This window comes from Tenrec ecaudatus, chromosome 10, assembly GCF_050624435.1.
Source record: "Tenrec ecaudatus isolate mTenEca1 chromosome 10, mTenEca1.hap1, whole genome shotgun sequence".
NCBI classification, from domain to species: domain Eukaryota; kingdom Metazoa; phylum Chordata; class Mammalia; order Afrosoricida; family Tenrecidae; genus Tenrec; species Tenrec ecaudatus.
The window spans coordinates 122,281,484-122,307,645 of NC_134539.1; the positions used below are offsets into that span (position 1 = coordinate 122,281,484).

The 26,162-nt window shown below is 38.0% G+C and overlaps 1 protein-coding gene across 1 annotated transcript in view; it reads right to left on the minus strand.

Moving 5' to 3' along the window:
* The window catches only part of MED13 (mediator complex subunit 13), a 90,374-nt gene extending 65,628 nt beyond the window's left edge, over nucleotides 1–24,746 (minus strand). Inside the window, exons 1-4 of the mRNA XM_075561493.1 lie at nucleotides 23,929–24,746; nucleotides 21,862–22,096; nucleotides 12,370–12,538; nucleotides 28–173 (exon numbers count right to left, since the gene is read on the minus strand). Coding sequence (XP_075417608.1) covers nucleotides 28–173; nucleotides 12,370–12,538; nucleotides 21,862–22,096; nucleotides 23,929–23,994 — 616 coding nt within the window. The 5' untranslated portion in view covers nucleotides 23,995–24,746. The remainder of the gene's footprint in view (nucleotides 1–27; nucleotides 174–12,369; nucleotides 12,539–21,861; nucleotides 22,097–23,928) is intronic.
* Nucleotides 24,747–26,162: the final 1,416 nt, after the last annotated feature.

Genomic DNA, 26,162 nt, shown 5'->3' on the forward strand with positions numbered 1-26,162 from the left:
AATATTTTAACTAATTAAATAATCTACCTTGAAATGGACTATTAGACTGTTGAGCAAGGGTGATATGCTCTTCACTAAGAAGGTATACAGGTTGATGTTGGTTAATTTCCACACTGGTACAAACATTGCTGTCTCCATGCAAGAAAAAGGTGAAAGAGCAGGACAAGTGTTCACTAACAAGGAAGAAAAAGTTGAATTTTAGAGATGATTAATGGCCAAACAATAAGCTAAAACTTGCTTTCCTTTATTAAAAAGTGATACCACAAGAATATATACTTTTTTAAAAAAATTAGGATTAGTACTTCATCTGAAAGAAAAAATCTTGGATATGAACAAGAATTTATCTGTAAGAGATGTTCTTCATAACATTTATAATAAAAAAACTTCAAATAAAAGAACCAATTAACCAAGTTAGAAAACCTACACATGCAATTATAATACATCACAAAGATCAGTAAAGTTGAACAAGTGGATTTAGTGAAAATGATAGGCTACTCCAATAGTAAGACATTTTTTGGAGGAAAAAAGTAGGTTTTTTGTGGGGGGGCAAAAAATGTGTTATGTATGTAATAAAATGAACGATGCCTTAATTTTTCATTTTGATTATTTTCCTTCTGCATATATAAGAAATGAGATGAAGATATACTTTCTCATTTTGTTTTGTGGGCTACATCTTACAAATCAATCAAACACTAAATATACTCACTGACCCGTCAGTTTTACTAAAGCAATGATACATCTTAGACTCAAGAATATGTGCAAAAGAGTGCAGCTTATAATGTTTAAGGATGGCTAGGTATGCGAGGTAGTAAAATAAAGTCTCCAAAAAGAAAGGTCAAGTGGCCTAGAAGGGAATGAAATTGTTCAGAAAAAAATAACAATCTATTTTTCTTATTCCTCCACATTATTTGTTTTAAGAATTCATCTTAAAGCAGTTCTTTAAGATGTGACCATTAACCCATTGCTGCCACGTGGGTGCCAACTCATAGTGACCCTATATGACAGAGGAAAATTGCTCCAAAGGGTTACCAAGGCTACAATATTTATGGGAGCAGGCTGCTACATTTTTCCCTAATGGGAAAGCTGATAGTTTGAACCACCAACAATTCAGTTAGCAGCTACCCTTCCCCCAGTTTCTCTTTACATTTTTGTTGTTAACGCCTCTAACACATGCAGTTTACTTATTTCTTATACTCTTCTTAACCCAGAATGAAAGGTCAATTGGTGTAAGGATTTGTCTCCTTTCTTCAATGTTTACCTTTAGGAGTTACAATAGTTAGCTCCTTCATACATAGTAGAGATACACATAACAATTACCACAGAATAAAGTTGGGATTTTAACTGTTTACTTCTAACTAAGCATACTTTCTTATCAAGTCTTAGTCTATGTAGTTAAACAAGTCAGAAAATTGAGTTTTCCTTTCCCTTTATCCATACCTTAAACCAAAATGCTATCATTTCCTACCTCCAACTTTGGACTTTCAGCTTGCTTTATAACTTACTTTGGCTAGCAGAAGCCTGAAATTTGCTTATTTAATTCCGATGCTTCTGTCATCACTGTAAAAACATGTCTCGGATAACCCACTGGTCTAAGGAGAATGAGAAATATATGGAGTAGACCTCTACGCAACCTACAGAGTGTAGCCTCAATGGACAAACGTCCAGCTGGCGTGCAGACGTGTGGGTGAAAATATGTAACTGCCATGTTAACTAAGTTTTGAGAGGGGGTTGTTACATAGCAGTAACTGATACAGTTAACAAAAACCTAAAAAATGACACTGGTTTTGGGACCTGTTGGTGGGTGGCAAGGACACTGGAAATGGTGAGAAAATTTTCACAGTAAGTTGAAAAACTTGTGATCTATGCTATAAAGGGAAGAAATACTTTGTAAAACCATTGCCTGAAATATGGAATGAAGAAAATGTACCTAATTAACTAAGGAGTTGAGGGAACAGATCAAGTCAAAATACAGGTAACCTAAGTTAGTTATCAATAGCTATACTTGTTTTAAGGAGCCCTGGTAGCATAGAGGTTATGTGTTGGGCTGCAATCCAAATGGCTGGCAGTTTGAAACCAGCTGCAGCTCAGGGGAGAGAGACTGGGCTTTCTATTCCCACCAACAGTGACAGTCTTGGAAACACACAGGGGGTCACTCCAATTCAGCCTAACTCGATAGCAGGGAGTTAAGGTTTTTTTTAATAGTTGTTTAAGTACTTAAAGATTTTTAAAAAGTGCTAGTTTGCTAATGTAAGTTAGAGAAATGATGGGGTGCCAGAAAGTGCAGAATTGGAATAAGAAACTGTTTTTCAACAAAACAAGTCTTGTCACTACAAAGCCTCAGGGAATGATTCAATTAAGAGTAGCTTCTAATATCTTTTGTTAATTCCAAACATGATCCTTGATACTAGTTAAAACATGAGCATTTTTAAAAATTGACTTGTGTGGTTATATACTTTTTCTTTGAAAAATTTTTAAATCTGATTAATTAAAACATACACATAACTATTTTCTTTTACTACTGTATCTGGGATGTATTGTGTAGTCATATTTTTTCTTCCTTTTAAGAATAGCTTATTTTCTGAAACAAATATTTTTCCCAACTATTTCTTATATAATTTTGAAGGTCAAGTTATAAGGTATATAAAATCACAGTAATCTCTAAATAGTATTTTTATTTAACAATCCACTTATGTTTAGTTATTGTGAGGGACACACTCAACCTGCCCACTATATATATTAATACACAACAGGCAAAAAAGAACTTTTAAATCATTTTCCCAAGCCACTTATTTTTTTTTAAAAAAAGATCTAAGAGTCTAAAAAGCTACAAAAAGAATACATAAAAAACTAATATTCCTGCCCCTCCCCCGAGAAGAATTTGTTTCAAAGGACGACATTGATTCTGCAGCTCCAGGAGATGGACATATCTGATCAGAGCACACGGGAGCAGATGAAGGGGGAGGAGGGGAAAGTGGAACACAGCCTGGCCCACCAGGCCGTGAAGATGATGTTCCTGACTAGAGCAGCCAGTCCACAGAGAGAACAACATGGCTGGCCACACTATGAGACATGATGACCCTCAGTGACCAAGGGTGATACAGGGGACAGCACTGGAGACACAGTGTAGGAACTGAACCTGACCTGATCCCACCACACCGAGGCAAAGTGTGGTGGAATGCAGTGGAACAGCAAGGGAATGGAGCGGCAAGGTCCCCAGGGAATACTGAAAGTGGACTTTGGGGCCAGGGCGTGGTACCCCAACAGACTGGACTGGAAAACACTCCTAAGGGCCAACAAACGATCCTTGAACTAACTACAATCTCTTCTTTCTTGATGTGTTTTCTTTTGTTCTTTGTCAGTGGTTTGTTGTTTTGTTGTCTGGTTGTATACTGTTGCTTTGTTTTCCTCTGTCTTGTTTTTGTGCAAGTTATTATCTCCACAGGTCTGTCTGAATAGGACAAGCTGGATGAACTATCTGGAGGAAAAACAAAGGGACCGACAGTTCTGGGGGGACTTGGGATAGGGGAAGGTGGGGAGGTAAGGAAGTGGTGTCAACAAACACAAGGACAAGGGAACAACATGGGACCCAAAATGGTAGTGAGGGGGGAGTGGCAGGCCTGGTACGGAATGATCAAGGGTAGGGTTACGTAAAGAAGAGGTATAGCTGTAACCCTGGTGGGGACGGAGCATGGTAGTGGGGCAGGAGGAAAGTCAAGGGAGATGGAGGAAAGAGCTAGGAGTCAAAGGGCATTTATGGAGGTCTAGACAAAGACATGTACATGCAAATATATATAGGAGGATGGGAAAATAGATCTATGTGTCTATATTTATAGGTTAAGTATTAAGGTGGTGGAAGGACCTTGGGCCTCTACTCAAACACTCCCTCAATGCATGAATACTTTCTTCTATTAAATTGGAACTCTATGATGCTCATTCTCCCGACACAACTGCTGGAGCCAGAGTGGGTGAACAAGTAAATGTGGTGAAGAAAGCTGATGGTGCCCGGTTATCAAAAGAGATAGTGACTGGGGTCTTAAAGGCTTGAAGATAAACAAGCAGCCATCTAGCTCAGAAGCAACAAAGTCCACATGGAAGAACACACCAGCCTGTGTGATCGAGTGGTCCCGAAGGGATCAGTTATCAGGCATCAAAGAACAAAAAATCATATCACTGGCTGCACACCTCCATGATATGATCGCTGAAGACACAAGGGTGCATAAGCAAATGTGGTGAAGAAAGCTGATGGTGCCCGGCTATCAAAAGAGATAGTGTCTGAGGTCTTAAAGGCTTGAAGGTGAACAAGTGGCCATCTAGCTCAGAAGCAACGAAGCCCACATGGAAGAAGCACACCAGCCTGTGCGATCACGAGGTGCTAAAGGGACCAGGTATAAGGCATCATGCAAAAAATATATATGTGTGTGTGAGTCACAAACATCATAGTGAATGAAGGGGGAAGTCCAGAGTGGAGACCCAAAGCCCATTTGTTGGTCACTGGAGATCCCCTCAAAGAGGGGTTTAGGAGAGGAGATGGGTCAGTTAGGGTGCGATGTAGTACCGATAAAGAATACAGCTTTCCCCCTGATCCTGGATGCTTCCTCCCCCCAACTACCATGATCCGAATTCTACCTTGCAGGACTGGATAGGGCAGAGGTTGTACACTGGTGCATATGGGAGCTGGAGGCACAGGGAATCCAGGATGGATGATACCTTTAGGACCAGGGGTGTGAGGGGTGATACTGGGAGAGTAGAGGTTGAGTGAGTTGGAAAGGGGGAACCGATTACAAGGATCCACATGTAACCTCCTTCCTGGGAGACGGATGGCAGAGAAGGGGGGGAAGGGAGACTCCGGATAGGGCAAGATATGACAAAATAATAATTTATAAATTATCAAGGGCTCATGAGGGAGGGTGGAGTGGGGAGGGAGGAGTAAAAAAGGAGGACCTGATGCAAAGAGCTTAAGTGGAGAGCAAATGCTTTGAAAATGATTAGGGCAAAGAATGTACAGATGTGCTTTATACAATTGATGTATGTATATGTACGGATTGTGATAAGAGTTGTATGAGCCCCTAATAAAATGTAAAAAAAAAAAAACACTAATATTCAACTAGCTAAAATGAATAAATACTTTTCAATACCATAAGACATTTCCTTTACAGGTTAGTCAGTAAGCTTATTCAGTAAGATTTACAATAATCAGAACATTTATCAGGAACTGCTAATTTAAAAATACTTATATTAAGGAAACAAGAGATTCAAACAAGAAAATGTAGAGAAATTATAATCTGATTAACTTTAGGGATCAAATAAGTACATTACAAAAATTATTATGAATGCTGTATGCTTATGAATGGCAGATTTTAAAATCTGAATTGCAAATAATCACAAGAACATTTCGCAAGTATAAGCAACAATCTAAAAGTCTCATGTTCTTTAATAGACAAAGAGGCTAGATCTAAATGTCCTTGTATGTAATGTTCCTTTAAAGAACACAGTATTCAAAGCTGTTAGATATATAAAATGTTAAATATGGAATATAATATTAAAATATGAAATTTGGATTTTCGTATGACAGAAAATTATGTGGCTAAAACTTCTTTACCTAAAGGGATTATTGTATCTTGGAAATATTAAAAAGAACTGCTTTAAGTTCCATTAGATATTCTTTAGGAAATAACATTAAAATCTGGTGTATATAAAATAATCATGGAGGCCATCTTCTCAACTTCTGAAATAGCCTTTCCATGTGCCCCATGAACATTAGATCATTTTAACTTGTAAATCAAAAAGAAAACGTGGCCTCTTTTGATGTAAAGTGATAAATTTTTCTCCCGAAAGTCTTTGTACAAACCCAATATTCCAAGTGCAAACCATGTGATCCATGCTCTACACTCCTGCTGTTTATCTGCATTGCCCTACTTACCAGCAGCTCTCAATCCCAGCTGCCTATGATCAAAGAAAAGCATCACCTACTATACGACTAGCACATGTTCCCAATACAGTTTGGTCTTCTGGTAACAGAGCCGCTTCAAATAAACCAAGTTGTTCATAATGTACCATATCTACTCGAGTATAAGCCGACTCAAATATCAGCCGAGGTACCTAATTTTACCACAAAAATGTCATTAAAATGTGCTAAATAAAACTCGGCTTATACATTAGTATATATATACGGTAGGTGAAAAAATTAAGCATCCTCAATAGAGTATAAAATTCCCAAATTTCCAAATTAAGGTCAATCCTCCAGACAGAAAATATTATAAAACAAAGTGACTGTTAGGTAAGACTGATAGACTAACTTAAAATGACTTTTCTTTCAAAGAAAAATTATTATCATTTATAACATCATGTCATCAAACATTTTTAGCATCCAACACTTAGAAAATTGCAGTTAAAACAAAAGCATGTTACTATAAAATAATGCAGAGAATATCCTTCTCTAGGAAGCTCATACTATTAGAAACAAAACAAAAAGATAAGGATGAAATTTTACAGATGAAATCCAAATAGATCATCTTTTGTTAAAGGAAAAAATATTCTAAATAAAATTATGTATTTTAAATATCTAAAAAATAAAATGATGACACCCATGTAAATAATATCAGCTGTTCCAATTAACTGCATTTTTGTGGTGTTGTCATTGAGTCAGTTCCAACTCACAGCACCTGACAGCAGAGAACCAGCCTCTAGGGTTTCTGAGGCCGCAGTCTCTACAGGCGCGGCCGGCAGGTCTTTTCGCCTGCCAGGCTTGCGGGTTCAAACCACTGAACCTTCTGTTAGCAGTCAGGCACTTTCACCAGGGCACCACAGGACTCCTTACGTGCGGCAGCAGAAAGTACTAGATCTAATATATTTTTTGGCATTTGTTATGTAGATACAGAAAAATAAAATCTTATTTTCCTAGTAAGGAATTAAAGGCACCAAAAAAATTAGATGGCTTATCTTAAAACCAGCTAGAGCAGCGGTTCTCAACCTATGGGGTCACAACTCCTTGGCGGGGGGAAGGTGTCGAACGACCCTTTACAGGGGCAGCCCAATTTTGTTAGCATAACAAAATGACAGTTATGAAATAGCAATGAAAATAATTTTATGGTTGGGGTGGGGGGGTCACCACAACATGAACTGTATTAAAGGGTTATGGCATTAGGAAGGTTGAGAACCACTGAGCTAGAGGAAATGTTGGCTTAAAATCCTAGTCTATTCCAATTCCTAAATTACCCCTCTTACATTTGAATTACCTAGAGATCTTTTAAAAATTCCAAAGCTATGCCACATCCCCAGACACAATGAAATCACAGACACCAATATTTTCTGAAGCTTCCCAGGTGAGCCCTACTTGAAGACAATTCTGAGAACCACTGCATTCTTCTGTATTTCTGCAGTCTTCTAAGTAATTAAAAAAAAATCTTAATTTACCAGTGTAATTTCAGTATTAAACATTCTTAAACATATCTCTGTGAATTAAAAAAACAACAACTGTATTTTAAAGTCCAGGCATATTTCTTATATCACACAGTAAAAAATACGAAGTAGCCACATTATTCTGGTTTACTAACTTCAAGAGCTCTGCAAGTGCTCTTTTTTCCCTTATTGTTTTTAACTACTCCATTTGTATGATGTCTTACCCCTTGAAAATGGAGCCTTAATGGCACAGCAGGTAAAACATTAGGCTCTTAAAGACTGATAGTTCAAATCCATCATCAGCTCCAGGAGAAAAAGGTAAAGTAATCTGCTTCTGTAAAGGTTTATAACCTCAGAAATCCTATGGGGTTTTAGTTTTCTACCAATTGCAAGATCAGAGGTTCAAGCCCACAAGCAACTCCAGATGAGTTGGATGAGACTGTCTACACCAGTGAAGATGTACAGTTTTGGAAACTCTATATTGGGGAGCTGAGTTGGAATGACTTGATGGTAGTGGGTTTCATTTTTTATAGTAAGAACCAAACTCAAGGGGCAAGGGGAGGTGTGAAGGTGGAAGGAATGGAGAGAAAGGGGCTTCTCAGCACTTTATTTTTCATATAAAATTTCCTAGAAAGCCTGAAAATGTGGAAAACTGACCATACAAACCCCAATGACTCAAGCACCAGAGAGAAATTTCATGGGCAAGGATTCTGACATTATCACTTACAATTTCAGAAATATGAGGAAGAAGAGTCTTAATGACAGACATAAAGGATAGATCAACATAAACTTTGAGAAGGGAGGGGGGACGAGTCTGAAGACTGTTGAAGTAAATAATCCCAACTTGATAGGTAGTTGGTCCCTTGACATAAGGTGTAGGGACTATTTTTAAAAACATAGAGTACACAAAGTTTAACATACAATTTGAAAAGATTTCTTAGACCATCAGATTCAAAATAATCTTTTCCCAATCCCAGAACTTTGGTTAGCAGGTGAGTGCTTAAGGCTTAACACCACTGTTTCTAATACATCTCTAGTAGAGACTTAAGTTTCACCATACTTGCTTTGATAGATCAAGAAGTTAATACAAAAGCTACACTTGTGTGAAAGATATATACAGCATATTTTTCAGGTAGTTTATTTAAAAAAAACACAAGCAAACTTTAGTGATGCTCCAAAAGTTATTAATTTAATTGTAAACAGAAAATATTTAGTCGATAAGTAACCCTATACAACTAAGGAATTGTATTTTTTATTTAAAGCTGCAGAATCACCAATAGCCCTAGTAACACAGTGGGTTAAGCACTTAGCTGCTAAACAGGGATCAATCATTTGAGCCATCTGCTGCTCCACAGGAAAAAAAAAAAGCAACAGTCTGCTTTTCTAAAGATTTATAACCTTGGAAACACTATAGGCCAATTCTACTTGTCATATAGTGTCACACTGAATCAGAATTAACTTGACAGCAACTAACTTTTTGGTTTGGTATCACTTCTAAACCAAATTCATATTCTTTTCACTTCTCTTTCAGTGCCAGAAAACTGCGAACCAGAAAACAAACTACATGGAGTTCAAATTATTAGAAAATGGCATATTCATTGGGGGTGGGGTGTAATTGTTCTTTTTTAAAGAAAGAGGGAGAAAAAAAGTAAGAAATATTTGCTCTTTGGGTCAAACCAGTTTCACAGCACAAATTTTTTCTTCTTAGTGCTGGGTTAAATTCTTTAAAACCGTATTTGAGCCATTCAACATATAAATAAGTTAATCAGTAAACAAACTGCATCTGTGTCTGCTTCTTAAGAAGCCTTAAGTTCATAAACAAAATCTAGTTTATCTATTTCCCTTATATCATTCTATTAAATGTAATGGACAAGAGGTCCCAAACGATAACTAAAAGATGAGAGACTCAGCTGGTTGGTGTCTTTAACTGTTTATCTAAAGGGAGTAGGGGAGCCAGGAAAGTTCCTGATTAGGGGTGCATGGGGAGTACAAAAGATTTGAAGGCCACCTTTCATCTTCTCCAGATAAAGTTAATTTTGTACAACTTGGCTTTAAAAATAAGTGTAGCATTTCTGGTAATACTCCATTAATAAAGTACATTTGAATTTAGCTCCCTTCTTAAGTGGCCCCATGGAAAAACACTAGCGTTCAACTGCATAGCTACACAAACAGCTGGGTTCATGGAAATCTCCAACATGAAAAATTCTGTTTTCAGTTAATAGCAGTCCCATTAAGAGTGTTTCTGTCATAAAGAGAAATAAGATGACTTTCAATACTTTGAATAGCTGATTAAACAGTCAGTTACCTCTACTCCCTCATGAAATTCCCTCTATACAGACAGTAAAGGGCACAGGGAAGATAAACAGCATAGTAGGAGTTTCAGCAGCCAACAAAAAAAAATTAAAAATTTGGGGGAGCTATACAGCAAAGGCAAAGTAACAACTGATTCAATATATAGACGTTAAGGAGAAGCAGCCAAATAACAAAGGGTGCCACACCACAGTAAACCAAAAAGTGTAGAAAATGAAGGCACTGGTGGAACTGAAAACTGAAGAAATAAAAAACTTAAATAAAGTTAAATTAAATTCTTGGATCCACTCCCCTCACATCTTGTAGAAAGACTATTCCTTGGCGGGGAGGGGGGTTCCTCTCTCAACTGGGTGAACCAGAGGGACTGAGAACGGAGGGATACCAGACATCTCTTCCTCTCACTCCTGCCTGCCCTCCCCCCTTTATATACATGTAAACACGATATATGCACACACAAATACGTGCATATAGATACAGATACAGGACACAGGTGCTGTATTTAAAAGTAGGGTTAAGTGAAAATCTAAATACTATATGAACTCCTTATTCTACAATTCCCTTTTCCCTCAAAGTTTCCATGCGTATCAATAGCCAACCTTAGCCCTCCATTCAGAAAAATCAAGATTCCTCTGGGAAAACAGACTAAATTTGAGTATAAGTACTTGTTGAAGGATGGGAGAGGGGTACAGTTAGTGACAGTTAAATGACAGATACCCAATAAAAATGACCAGGTCCCAGGCCAATCATCCTGGTCAAACCTGAAATTTCTCAAGTAGCTTACATCTACAGAACAATCAGCACTTTTTTTTATAATCAGCATTTTCATGCCCAGAGATTTAAGAGAAGATTATTGCAACATTAGATTCTATAATACTCAAATCAATCAACTTAAAATGCTACTTCTAATGAACTCTCTCTGAAGACACTACTGGTGGGAAAGCACCACCAAACCAGTAAGACAGTAATAACAACAAGGAATCTAGGAAATAAGGAATCCAACACAGGTAAAAAGACAAAAGAAATTCCCCAATTACAAAACAGTCATACAGAACAACTAGTCCAAATTGGAACAGAAAAATGCAGGACTCAAGAAGGGATATTAATTAACAGAAAAAAATTAATAAAATTAATTATAGTACACTAACTGTCCTTGCAGATATGGCAAGATTTATACATGATAAACATCTAGAGGTGAATTACAAATAGATACTAATGGCATTTTGGGGTGGGACGAGACCGAGGAGTCAATTACTAATAGACACTAATGGCTTTTTTTTTGGGGGGGGGGCCAGACTGTTGGTTGCAACTGTTCAACTTCACTGTAGTGGAAGAGTATCCATAAACCATCTATAAATGAATGGGCATGGCTTCTTACTATAAAACTTTAATTTCCAAAAGCAGGTGGTAATCCAGATTTGGCTTGTGGGTAATAGCTTATCATCCCTTGTTACAGATAATTGAGCGAAAAAATAAGAATCATTAACTTTGGGGGAAATAAAGACATACAGGAAAGGAAACAATCTTAACACACCACATCATTCAGTTACAGATAAAAAATTCCTTGGCCACTCTTTTGAGCAGCTATATCAGTCCTGAAATACCAATCTTAAGATTCCTTGCTACTATGAAAAATCAGTTAAAGCAAGTTAGGTTCTCTGTTTATTTGCATTTCTAACTTATACAATTATTTTGTTACAACAAATGTTTAGCTATCAAAGAAAACAAATGAGCAAACCTCAACTTCTCCTTTCTTACAGCTTACCAAAACTGAAAAAAAGAGAAAAGTTTGGAAAAAATCCCACATATTGGGGGAAAAAAAATGACCTAACAGATGTCACCTCAACAATGATTATAAATATGACACTAAATGTTTACTTCATAGCCTCTCATATTTTTCAGGAAAAACAAATTTCATCAATGTTCTCTCCTTCTACATTCCATCATCCTTGTTTGTGTTATTCTTTCTCTTCAAGTCTCACTAATTCAAGCACCGCTTGGTTCTGAATCACCCAACATACTATGCCTTATATGATTTGAATCACCGAGTAGTGTAATAATTTGAATTTTTTATTTAACAGGAAAACAAAATATTATCTCAAACTCTTTGAGTTCCATCTGTAGCTCCCCTAATTACTGTTATAAACTGAGCAAATTCAAAGTTCATGAAAATTATAAACCCTTCAACAGTATCGGTCTTATAAAGAAAAACACATTTAAGACAAACCAAGTGGTTAAGTAACAAAAAGAGTAATTAAATCCAAAACATGACAACAGTTCACTACCTGTAACAGATACATTACTCAATTTCAACATCAGAGTACTATGTAGATAACACACACACACACACACACACACGTTTCTCAAAACAGAAGACTACTTTCATTTCATGATTTTTTCCTAGTTTCCCAAAGCAAAACTTAGGCCATTTTATTAAAACACACACCCATTGCATTAATTTCCAACTGGGGGTGGAGGGGGCCTCTCAAAATTTATAAAGGAAGCTATAAGATGGTCAAAGAAAACCCGAATGCTCATAGTTAACTCCAGAATATGCAAGATAATAGCTTGTTTTATTCCATATATTCTGTAAAGCAAAAAAAAAAAAAAAAACACACCAAAAACCTACAGAAATATCAAGGGAATTTAAATGAGATAGCTTACCTTTTATTTATAGGTTTTTCATCTTTTTCATAAGGTTTTACAAACCACTTGCCAATACGTACAAAGTTCCGGTTCATTAAACACCGCTCCAACAGGTTATGAACCGCTTTGAAAAGCAGAGTACGGCACTCATAAGAAAGTCCATTTTCCCATACTCCATCTTCCTCTTCTATAAGACAAGGAAACTAACAGTGAAGTAGTGGCACTATCTATCTATAAATATTCAGAGCCAGGTTTTTTTTAAGTTAATTTAGATCCTATATTTCTAAGCCCTATTTCACCTTATATTGACTAAAATTATTTCAACATATTTCTATACATTAAATGCAATTTCAAAGTTACTCCAAAGGAATAAAAAGCTTAAGTGCCACATATGCTATTAAATTACCTGAAAGTTAATTTTCCATCACAAAAAAAGGGCACTGACATACTGATTTGGTTTCTGTTAATGAAAATAACATTTGTATAACCTGAGAAATGACATACACACAAAACCTAAAATGTCAACTTCTAAGCTAGCTCACACCTGTTACTTTGCCCTAAATTTCTCCATTTAACCCGTAAAAACTAGCCTGTTAATAATTAAAATTTTCTTTCCATCTGCATTTTAATCCACGACTCCATTACAAATGAAGTGATGACCAAACAGAAAATGAGCAGCACAGAGGCTAACAAGCAGTGCATCACCAGCCATCTGAGGTCTCATCTCAACCAAATGATTCTAACAATCACTAATCAATATACAAGCCTCTACTTGGGAGAGAACCTTAACAATTTAGAGACTTACATTTTAAATAGCTTTATTCTTTCTATAATAAAAGTGCTATCTTCATTAATTATGCTGCATAATTTTTGCAATCATTTTTGCAATCACAGCTATCTAATCCAGTTAACATGCGAAAAAACCCAAAATGTTTTATTATTTCACATTTATAACAAAGTATTCAAAACAAAAAACTCACTGTCATCAAGTGGGTAGCTACAGAGAGCCTCTACAAGGCTCTAAGCCCCAATACTGTAACTCTTTACAAGAGTAGAAAGCCTTGTCTGTCTGTCTGTCTGTCTCTCTCTCTCTCTCTCTCTCTCTCTCTCTCTCTCTCTCTTTCTCTTGCTCTGAGTAGCTGGTGGTTTCAAACAGCTGACTTCGGTTAGCATCACCAAGACTCCAACAAAGTATCCAATTACAAATAAAGGGATTTCTATAGTAGTTTTATCTTCACATTTAAATTGATTATTTAAATTATAATTAAGAATCTTTTTACTATATACTTTTGTGAACATTCTTATGAATATAGGTCAGCTTTCACTATCTTAAGTAAAAAATATTTTTTTCAATTTAACACTAAAATTTATATACTATACCCACAGAAAATGGTTTTGAATAACTGCAGAGATATGTATTAAGAGTGACACGTAGTTTTATGTTCAGAATTTATACAACAAAAGAACAGAATAAACATCAATGAAAAAGCATGACGACAGTGGACTTTAATTGCACTATACACATTGTGCTACTACAAAGGCTAATGTTGATTTTATATTTTTCTTTAAAGTGTTCCCTATATTACAGCTATGTTCTTCAAATCAACTAATTATGATTTTTCTGAAAGGTTAAGTTTAAGAAAACTTTAGAGTTAGAATAAAATAATTTTACAAATCAAGCATAGCAAATAGGAATCAAATATCAATCTAATATCAAATAGGAAAAGTTCATCACATCCTTTTATAGATACTCTTAACCACTTCTACATAAAATAAAAATGTCTATAGGATTTACTGTATTAATAAATTCCTTCCTATACTTATTTTATCTAGTTTTCAAATATTATGCTGGAAAAAGGAGAAATTGCACATAGTGACTCAAAGGTAATTATTTAAAGGTCTAGATCACAAGCATATTGTTTTGCTGTGAGAGAGAAATGAATCTACTTTTAGGCTAATTGAGTCCTATAGGTCCTACCATTTCAAAATTAAATCACTTCAGTAAGAGTTTTATCCTCAAATTATGTAGACTTTTGACTACAGAAAATATTCATGTTCTTGATTCCAACAAAATTATATTAGGAATAATTCCATTTGTCACTTCTTTATAATCTAAATATACTTTATTTATAATCCCTTTTACCACAAAAAATCATACCTCTTGAAAAGAATGTTTGAAACTGACAGTGCTATTGTACAATACTGCTTGATGTGACTGAACTACAGAATGATATGATATCTGTATTAATTCCCAATACAATGGTTTTGTGGGGAAAAAAATCCTACCTTCTGAAAAACGCAATGGTTCTAACGTGTTCCACAAGTAAACTTTAACAAAGTCTTTAATGTTCTAATTTTATAGTTGATCCTACACTTGAAAGTGTCAAGGATCTAAGACACAGGTATCTTAACATCAAATATATACAACTGCTATACACTAAGGATAAATCCTAGTAACGTTTAATGAAAAATCTGAAGCCCTTATTCTTTTTCAAGAGGGGGCTGTACACAGGGACTCTAGAAACATGGTACCGTATATACTCCAATACAAGCCGACCCGAAGGCACCAATTTTACCACAAAAACTGCATTAAAATGTGCAGAAAAATTCTGTTTATACACAAGTATATATGATAATGGAAAAGATTATTTCTCTACTTGCTCTATTCAGAGAAAGTGAGTTGGCACATCCAGTACACCCAAGACCTAGTGATATGCACCTCTAACCTAGTTACACAAGTTCTCAACCAAAGACTCAAAACAGAAATTAGTCTATAGGGCTAACAGCCCACACAATCCATCTCATCTACCCTGAGACCAGAAGAACTAGATATTGTCAGATGGATGCTGATGAAAATGAGAGGAAAACGATGCAGAACTCAAATTCTTGGAAAGTCCAGACATAAGTGCCTTCAGACATTCTCTAAACCTTGAACTGAAACTACCCAGAGGTCACCGTTTAGCACAAAAGAAGATTGGGATACAAAAGAAAAGACACTACCTTGGAGGATAGGGCTCCATTAAAAAGCAACCGTCAAAAATTACACTAAAGCAAACATGAGAAGAAATCAGGGACAGAAAGACCAAAAGGCAATTAAGGGTATGTTGACAAACAGTTGAAAAATGCAATTAATGCCACTAAACAATTTATGCAGAAATTGTCAAATGGAAACCTAATTTGCAGTGTTAATTTTCACTGAAAGCACAATAAAATATTTGAATAAAAATACTTCTATCAGAATGTAAATTAGCATACTGCTTTCTTCACTGAGAAAGACATGCTTCTCACTTGAAACATGAATGAACAAAATCAGGAAAACTTATCAACATGCTAGATGACATAATAAAAAATGTTAATTCTAAAAAATAAATAAAATAAATCCTTGAATCTCAACACCAGCACTGTAATTGAGGAGGGAGAAAGAACACATGGCAAATCTTTATCTAGCTCTTCTGAATTTAATCAAGCATAGTCTGGTATATGTATTCAATACATTTCAGTTACTATTAGCATAGTGTAGTCAATCATTGATATTTGAAGGTTTTTAAAAGGTTATTCACTTGAATATGAAAGTTTAAAAGCTGAATGAGTTATCAAAAAGTATTTTTTAAGCATACACATCACATAATACGAAGCAAAAAGTGTTATAGGTTATCAAAATAATTATCAATGGAAAACATCAGAACAAAACTGACACACTAGTCAACATTTTTCTCAAAATTGACATCTTTAAGTATGTCCAAGATGATTATCTGATAAAGGAATCTTTTTCCTATTTAATAAACTAAAGACTACCTAATGCCTCAACAATTAACCTGGTAGAAAAGGCTGTGTTTCCTTCGAGAACAATGAAAAACATTTAACTATGTGTAGAATGGCACTTATTTGGAATGAAAGTTTCCTATTAACTAAACAAATACTACTGAGAGCCTTAAATTAGCAGCATTAGCAATCTATGGCAAAATCTGAAAATCTTCATAGCTCAGTATGTGGCTCCTTAACTTTAATTTGAATATTTTAAAAGTTTACATACTTCTAACTGAAGAACAATAAATAGAATAAGGCAAATAATTAAATTTGTCACTTAGAAAGCTAGCCACAATTATAAAAACAGATGAATGAATTAATCTCTTCAGGCTAACATTTGAAAAAACAAACAAAACAAACCAGCTGCCTTCTGAATCTATTCCAATTCATAGGTATCTCTCAGGCGTGTATCAGAGTATAACTGTGTTCTAGCAATGGCTTGTTTTTTTTCTAATCGTTTTATTGGGGGCTCATACAACTCTCATCACAATCCATACATCCATCATTGTATAAAGCACATTTGTACATTCATTGCAATGGCTCATTTTGGGGAAGTTGATTGGCAGGCCTTTAATCCAGGGCACTGCTGGATAGATTCACCGTTAGCCTTACAGCTAGCAGTCACGCAAGTTAACATTTAGATCACCCAGGGAACGACTCTGTGGCCTCCACGGTACACTTTCCACTCTGCTGGCATTAGACTCCTAAACTTAGCTGCTATTTATTTGCCGATCCTGTTGAAAACTAAAATTAAAACCCTTAAAACCCTTCAAAGAAAGCAACTGAAATTAAGTTCTAATACTAAATAATGATCCACTTAGTTTGATTAATATTCAGTATAGCAACATTTGGATTTAACAAAAGTATTTGGGCACTGCTAAACTCTAGTATAAATAAACCTGTGGATACAGTAAATGTCAAGCAAAACTCACTAGCTGCTCTACAGGAGTAAGATGAGGCTGCGTGCTCCCATAAAAATTTAGTCTCAGGAATGATGAGGGCAATGAATGCACAAATGTGCTTTACACGATGTATGTATTGTGATAGAAGTTGTATGAGCCCCTAATAAAATGACTAAAAAAATTTAGTCTCAGAAACCTTATAGTTTTTTATTCTATCATTATATGGTTGTTACACATTTGAATCAAGTCAATGGCAGTGGGCGGTAGTAGGCAAAATCTAGTATATAGACATGAGGAAAAAGGAAAAAAAATATTTTTAACCCTGAATCTGGGTTTTTATTGCTGCTGCTTGCTAGTTTTTAGTTATCAAGGTATCAGTCTTCTCAGTCTCATCATCTTCTAATTTATCATGATTTTCTTAACGTGGCAAATTTGGGGAACAGTGTAGTGTTTGTTTTTTTTTTAAGGAAGAGAAAAAGCCAATGATAACAGCACCAGAATTCAAAAGTTACAACACAGTAAAATCATACACAAAAAGTTTGTCCTTCAAGGACACACTAGTGACAATAAAACAATTTTGCTTTGATGCAAACTAAGAATACACTTAAAAGAACCACTATCATCTATGGAGACTTTTGAGCAGAGAGACTAAGCTAAGATTTTTCCCATCATGAATTTTATACTTTGTCAAGCCCTAAGGGCACTATCAGGTAGGCTGGACTTCTAACCACAAGGTCAGCAGTTTAAACCCACCAGATGCTCCATGTAAGAAATAGGAGACTATCTGTTCCCACAAAGAGTCATAGCCTCAGAAACTACGCATAGGGTTACTATGAGCGGGACTCTAGTAGATAAGACAGTGGGTTTTGGAATTTGGTCACTGACTGCAGTACTAAATGCATTATGTTATGATGTTCAAATTTTAAATGTCTTAAAAAGGAAAGCTATCATAATGAGAAAGGAGTTATGTTCCCAAATTTCTATCAAAAATATCAATTCAATAATTCATTCTCTAAGCGAGTAAAGCAAAAAATAAAAATTCATGTTTGGCTTTGAAAAGAATAAAAAAATTGAATAACAATAGTTAATAAAAATAGTATGTTTAAAAAAAACCATCTAGCCTTTGCAAATTATTAAACACTATTTACCACTGCTAGAAAAAAAATAAATGAAGATTTGAAGTATATAGTAAATCAAATTTGCTTTGCTATCATGGATCTTTACCAATTAGCATCAAAATGAGTTTACATTCATCATCCAAAAAAGTATGAACGAGACTAAAATTTTAAATGCATTATAGAACCGAATAACTCTTCAAAACTATCAAGGGCCCCAAAACAAGGCAAGCCTGAAAACCTGTCACAGTTTAGAAGTCTCTGTAAGAGATGACAACAAAATGTAATAGGACTAGGTTGAAAGTAATCCTAAAACAGAAAACGACCTTATATAAAAACAGATGTATGGATTTTGATTAGTATTGTATTCATAGTGGTTGATTAGCTGTAACAAATGTACCAAAGAATAAAGGAAACTGGATGATGGGTTACACAAAAATCCATTACCGTTTAGTCAATTCAAACTCAGAGTAAGCCTTTAGAGTGGCATATGATTTCCAAAGCCAGATCTCTGATGGTATAGGGGTTAGGGTTACACATTGAGCTGTCTAATCACAAGAGAAGCAGTTCAAACCCACCAGCTGCTCCATGGGAGAAAGCCTCGGAAACGAAAAAGGGCAGTTCTACTCTGTCTTAGAGGTAGGTTCACTGTACGATTTGTCAACTGATTTGATGGCAGTGAGTTTGGTTTTTCTATTTGAATCTTTACGGAAGCAGACTCCCACTCTAATCACAGTGTTCTTAAGGCTTTATAATTCTCTAAACCGCTTTTACAACTTTTCCATTAAATCTAAAAAGTTTATTTTTTTTTAAATTACAAAACTCATGCCATCAAGTTGATTTCTATTCACAGAAACCCTTTAGAACAGAGCAGAGCTACTACATAGGATCTCTGGGGCTGTAAATCTTTATAAATATAGATAGTCTCATCTTTCTTCCACAGAGTACCTGGTGGCTTCAAACTGCCTGCCTCCCAGTTAGAAGCAGCCTAATGTTTAACTCACTGTGCCACCAGGGCTCCTTGAAAATACACTACATATGCCTCAAGTGAGATAATGGGGCTTAACAAAGGCAATTCTGTACTCTTGTAACTGAAATGTGTCAGTTAATAAAAAGACTGAGAATTCTCTTTACAAACATACAAGAATGCTTTCCCTCTCTCCACCACCACCAAGAAGGGCAATATTGTCACCATACTCACAAACATTTGAGTAACAAGATGTGGTAGGTGCTGAACCAAACAGAAGGGCATTGCTTGTGAAGAGCAGGCGCAAGCTAAATTAACACAGCTTTTGAGTTACCACCTGGGTCCTTCCGGTTACCCTTTCCTCAGTGTTACACCTCTACTTGGAACTCAGGATTCCCTCCTACAGCTGATGCCACCCCCACTGTCCAGCTGCTCTCTTCTCAGGGGAGCTTAAAAGAAGGGAATAGAGTGCCACAGATGGGAAGAAATGAAAAAGGGGTTAGCTAGAGAGACAGAGGCAGACTAATTACCCCAAAAGGGAGGCAGACGGTGTCCCTGGAGTAAAGAAAAGAGCGAGACAAATATACTCCATCTGAAAAGACCTTATTATTCTTTAAGATATGCCTGACTTAAGTAACAACATTCTAAAGTAAATGACAGGTTAAAAAAAACTAACACATTCTATAAATACCAGCGACTACATAAACTACAGATCAGTCTTTACAACAGTAAATCTGATTACATACTACTACTACTTGCTTTTCAGTTTACTATTTGAATTGTTTACAGTGATAAATTTTCAAAAGTTATTTACCATTCTAGTTTCAGGAAAGTTTGACAAACTAAAAAAGCTAATCTTCCAAAATTACTTTCAATCACTCACATTCAAGACTGGCATTTATTTTGAAGTACAGACATTATCATTTCTTAAAAAAACAACAAAAAACCTAAAATAAAACTAAAGTTACACTACAGAAAATTTTAAAAACTGAAACTTTTTAATAAGAAAACATATCTAATTGATAATGTGAGAACTAGAAAGAAACATAAACCAAGTCTTAACATTCTAATATTCTACAAAACCACTCACATCTAACTTTATTAGGTTTTTAACTATGAACATATTAGTCCTACTACAGTAAACTAAATTACATGCAGGTGTATTACATATATAATTAAAACTGTCCTATGATTCCACAAAAAAGTATCTCCTGGAATCTGAAAAGATGGTCTTGTTTAGATGCTCTGCCAAATTTATATAAAAAGATTAAAATCTTAAAGTTAGGATTATAGACAATTTATCAACATGTAAACTGTTTTTAAATTATTTTACTAAGGTAGCAATCTTAAAAGATTAAAATAATTCAAGCACATCAAAGACAATGAAAAAAGGAAGCTGGCAGGCATAGCTTTGTCATCATCATTAGAAGGCATCATTTTACTGATGCCACAAAAAAAATGTTTATATCCTGAGCATACATAGAAACATCTTTCTCATATACATTGGCTTCAAAAAGTATATGGAAAAAAGAAATTGATGGGATTTCCCCCACAAACTTTTTGAAGCCCATACATATGCAAGTTTACATATTTAGAACTATATAACAGGGATCATATTAGGAAAACTGGGAAGCTCTATCACAGCAGAATTGCAGCCAATCTCAAGAAATTAGGATTTACATTAGGGTGTAATTCATTGGAAGGTAAAAAAGCAACTATTAAAATAGCCACAATATATATATTTCTGCACAAAGGTGGATCTTGCTAAATAATTGTTTGAGATAAAGACACCAGGATTACACTTCATTTAAAAATAAAATAGGTCTTATAAGTCAAATAGACAGTAATAGAACCTTTGTAAAAGCTAGTTAGAAATCTTAAATTCACCTGTCAAAAACATTACAAAACTATCTTGCAGATGAAATTTTTAAAAACTACACGCACACTACCATTATTTACATTCCTATCACCAAAAATTCACTTAGCACTAACTCTTAAAAGTTGAAATACAAGTTTCAAAAGTTACAGAAAGAACTACAGTTTCACTTTCTAAAGTAACATTTGGTCCTAAAAGTCACAAGAATAAAGTAATCATACCGATTTGTTCACAATAAAATTATTTCCACATAACCTTTTAAGGTATGATTCCCACAGTGCATAAAAGGTAAACAAAATGACAGCTATCTATGGTAATTTTTGAAGGAGTAGGATATCTCAAAAGAATCATGTTCCACAAATGAAATTACCATGTCTTCCTGTGTTAATAAAATAGTAACTATATGCTATCAATAACATGAGAAGTTTATAACCCGTCAAGATATTCCTGATTGTTTGCAAAGGAGAACAGTGGCAGAATTCACTCAAAAGGCAAATGACACTGGTGTCAAAGATTATTATGAGATTTGTTGATAAATTTGTGCCTTCAAATTTCAGTTTTCTTATGTTAATATTACTTGTTTTCCTAGACCTAACTGCCTGTAAGAAATTCAGAAAGAGCTGGGTGGGAGGAGGAAGTCTGCCATAACACACAGGAATAACGTGTAAAAATTTAAGTAAAAACAGTGGTGAAATAAAACACAGAGCTAAATTTTGATCTGGCTTCAAATATAACAGTGTTCCACCAAGAAAAGAATCCTAATGTGTAATACACATGCTATTTTGGGACAAGTATACAATCTTACTGCATAATCTGTTAGAAATGATAAAAAGTTGCTTTCACCTGATAAATCATGGTGAATAAGGTCAGCAAAATTAGGGTCTTCACCCCACCAAAATATCCACAATTCTCTTCTTCCAGGTCTTTGATCTCGCCGCCAAACACCAAGTACATCTGCCTTAAGACATCGACTAAAACTGCTCAAAATGGGGTCTTCCTCTGTCACCGGAAACAGAATAGGAGCAGAAGTTGGGCCTTGCCATACATATCTTTTCCATTTAATTCCTGTCAAGTCAGCCTGAAGAAAAGAAAGCATGACTTTTATTATTGTACAAAGTCAAAATTATTCAATTAAAAGCTTACACTTTTTCAATACAAGGATATGCTTCAGATATTGAAGTGGCTTAAGGCCAAAGAGGGCAAAAAGGAGCATTAGAGTAATACTTCAACCACTCAAAATTTCAAGAACAGTTTTAGCATGAACACAGGCACGACACTGAATAGCAAGCCAATAAGTATAAGGCGCCCCAAACAGAAAAAACAAAACCAAAAAACTTTAATTAGATATAAACATATGCTCTAAGACTGCACACTGAAGTAAACATTCCTTTGCTGTCCTGGATTCTTTTCTAACCGGCCCCATTTGTTCCTTGGTGTCAAACTTTTAACTAAACATCGATTCTTAAAGACTCGTCATTCCGTGTTTGAGAAGTCAGAGTGCTACAAAAAGGGCATCTGAATAGCTCCTGACAAAATTCGACCTAATCCTGCACACATCCCCTTTAGGAAAGGCCAAGTGACTGCCCACAAAGAACTGTCGGATTTTTGCTAGACTATCTTCAAAGAACTTGATCCTAAAAGTACCAAAAATAGACTGAGTTGGAGAGCATAGAAATTCAAAACCTGGTTATGTCTTTTTCCTTGCAGAGAAATGCTGATTAAACAAGAAAGCCAACATAAATTACAGAGGGGGAAGTCATTTTAGCTATCAATATCCCACTAAAAAAAAATTTCCACCGAGAGAATTCACTAACTCTTCAATCTGACTTAAAGGTGCAAAGCATAATGTGCCAAAAATGAAACTGCTGAGACATGACTGGCAGTTTGCACTCGCCAACTAGTTGTGTTCCGCCCACTCACTCAATTCACTACCCTATCAGACACCCTTGAATATTTCTCCCAGCACAGGGGAAACGAAAAGAGAAAAGTCACCAACGACCTAAACTCTTATCCAATTCAGAACTACATGCATTGGCAACAGTTGGTCCTTGGCAAAGTCTCAGACGTTGGAAGTTCCTGGGCCAACCAATCCAAGTGTCATCCCTGCGCAGAGCTGGCCCGGACGTTCCGTCTCCATCAAACATGGAGCAAGGAAGGGGCTCCAAGCATCCTGCAAAGCCCGGCCAAAAGGTCCAATACACACAACACCCTGGGCAAAACCACAGCACCTCCTCCCTGAGCCCCTTCCACGCTCCCACGCACACAACGTTCTCATAATAGCAAGATGGCTAGGAATTGTCAAAATGGCAAAACTGTTTGCAAAGTTTCCAAAGCAAACAGATGTAATGGCATCTACGTGTTTGGACGCGAAGCTCGGAAGTCACTCTAGTCAAAAAGGGATACCGTGTGTCACTGGGACGCGGGGGCGGGAGGGGGGGGAGGCTGAGCGTCGTGGGAGGCCGGGGTGGGGAGTTGCTGAAGAAGTTCTGGGGTCCCCTAGGCGAGGCGGAACCGAGTGACCAGAGGGAGGTGTAAAGCCAGGGGGCGAACGGGCAGTCAGAGAAAGTGTGAAGAGGGCTACGGGGTCAACACGGGCACAGCCAGGGAGGCGAGCGCGGCCGCGGGAAGTGTTAAGTCAGTGTTCTGGCAGATAAGAGCCCAAGTTGCAGACCGGACTCCCGGCCGGCCGGCGGGCGGGCAGACACCAGGGGGGAGCTCCGCGCTCGGCCAGCCGGGCCCGGGACAGCGGCGGGCCTGGGCGCTGCGCGCTCCGGCGGCGGCTCCGGCTGGGCCCGGCCCGGGACCCCGGCTCCGACCCGGCCCCCTCCCCCACGGGCCAAGGGCGCACCTCCCGGCCCCTCCCCCACCGCCCCGCGGGCCCCGGCCCCCGCCCGCCGCCCGGGCACTCACCAGGCAGAAAAGGTTACAGTGACAATCTTCCAGGCTGGCCCCGTTCGGCACGAAGGAGGAACTCATCGTCCCTCACAGCAGCCGCCGCCGGCGCCACAACCCACCATCCGCCATTACCGCCGCCTCCGACCACAGAGAGAAACACAGACACCGGGCAGGGCTGGGGGGGTGGGGTGGTGGTTGGGGGGCGGTGGAAGAGGAGGCCGCCGGGCCGCCCGCCCCCCCCACCCACCCCCCCGCCGCCGCGAGCAGCCCCCGCCGCCCGGCCGGCACCCAGCCGCCCGGGGCCGAGAGCCGGAGGCGGGACGGGAGGGCCTGGCTGCGCTCGCCCCGGGCGCCGGACTGCGGCCGCCGCGGAGCCCGCGGGTGCTCGCCCCTCTCTGGGCGGTGTGTGTCCCTTCCACCAGAAAAATAATAAATTACAAAATAAATAATTAAAACGGAGTCTGAGGCGGCAGAGCCCGACCCCGCGGAGGGTCCTCTCGGGCGGGGAGGCGGCCGTAGAGGGGCGGGAAGGGCAGGCACGGGGAGAGAAGCCCAGGCCCCCGGCCCGGCAGCAGCGATGTCCTTAAGCCCAGAGTCTCCTCAGTGGCGGAGGTGGTGGCGGCGTCTGCGGGCTCACACCATTCTCTGGCTGTGCCTGTGTCGTCCCTGGGCCGAGCTGACCTAACGTCTGCTCTCCTGCGGCCTCACCGCCTGGACGCCGTAGTCTCCCCCATTTTGTAGGCCCAGCGGGCGGTGTTTTTCCCCCTTTAATCCGAATTCACGGGTTTTCCCTTCGCTTTAATGGCGGCCACAGGGACCAGCTCGCCCTCTCTGCTCGCCGATTGGCCGCCGCGAGGTCACGTGGGCGCGGGTTCCGTGGGGAGGGGGGAGGGGGGAGGAGGGAGGGCCGGGAAGCTTTCCGCGGAGACGGTGAGCCCAGGGGATGGAGCAGTCAGCTGGTGGCTACTAGGGTGGCGCCATCTGCTGGGTGCCCCGGCCACTGTCAGCAGGACCCGGGCCCTCCTTGGGTTCTCTCTGCCCTAGTGGGGGAATTGACGGGACTAGAAGGTTCACATCATACATCTTTAAGAATCACACGATAATCCGTTTGAATTCTTTCGAAGACGAAAGTGTCGCAAAAATTCCAAGGCGTTCCTTCTGTTAGTCCACTTCAAAGACCTCTGGGTATCCCCGAAGAACCCTGGCTTGGGAGTGAGACAGGATTTCGCGCTTAAAAGTTGTGTAATGTGAAGAAACAAACGAAACGTATTGTTAGTAGCCTGGGAATTAAGGCCACACTCCCTGGGTTCGAAACTTGAGCAAGTCACTTACCTCCTAGCACTTCAATTGTCTCACTTGTAAAATGGTGAAAACATTGCCCCTAGCTCATAAGGTTGTCGTAATAATTGCGTTTCGTAGGCAGTGCTTAGCAAAGATAAGCAGTGTTACGAGTTATCTACTGTTACTGTCATCATTACCTCCTGAGGTTATTGTGGGGAGCAAGAAAGCTACATTTAAAGTGTCCGTTTAAGAGTGTAATAGTACCCACTTGCTTCCAGGTGATTCGGGTTCTTGGTGACACTCCCCCCCCCGCCCGCCCCCCACCGTCAAGGTTGGCCATTCAAAGCCACCCAGAGGCCCACTCCGATGTAGGAGTTCAAGACATTTTCCCTGAGAGTTTAGATACAAGAAAGAGAAGAGATGATTCTAAACAGTCAGAAGCAATTGAGTGAGAAACCACAATTTTAAATCATAATTATCTCTAAAATATATCATATATGATATATAATCATATAATAGATAGTAAACTCATCTATGTCTCTTCTTCAGCCACAGAGTGAAAAGCATTCCTTCATCCATCCATAGAAATGAAGAGCCCAGATATTGGAGCTAAAAAAAAGCCTATACAGAAAAAGTTCAGCCACTTAATAGTTGACCTTGGGTTGAATTTGACTTTAGATTAAAAATTCCTTTTCACTGTAAAATGGAAATAAAAGTCCTTTCCTCTTAAAAAGTGTCTGGTGAATGAAACAAAGTAGGTATAGTGCTTACTCCAGAGCTTACAAAATTTTAGATATTAATATATTTTTAAAAATCATTATTGAGTACTTACTGGCACAATTGAGTATGTTTCTGGTCTGTGCTAGGTTTCAGATACAAATATGAATAAGATACCTTCCTGTCCCTCAAGACTCCTGAGGAGAGAAAATAAACCACTATTTCCCACAGAATATGATAAAATACAATGA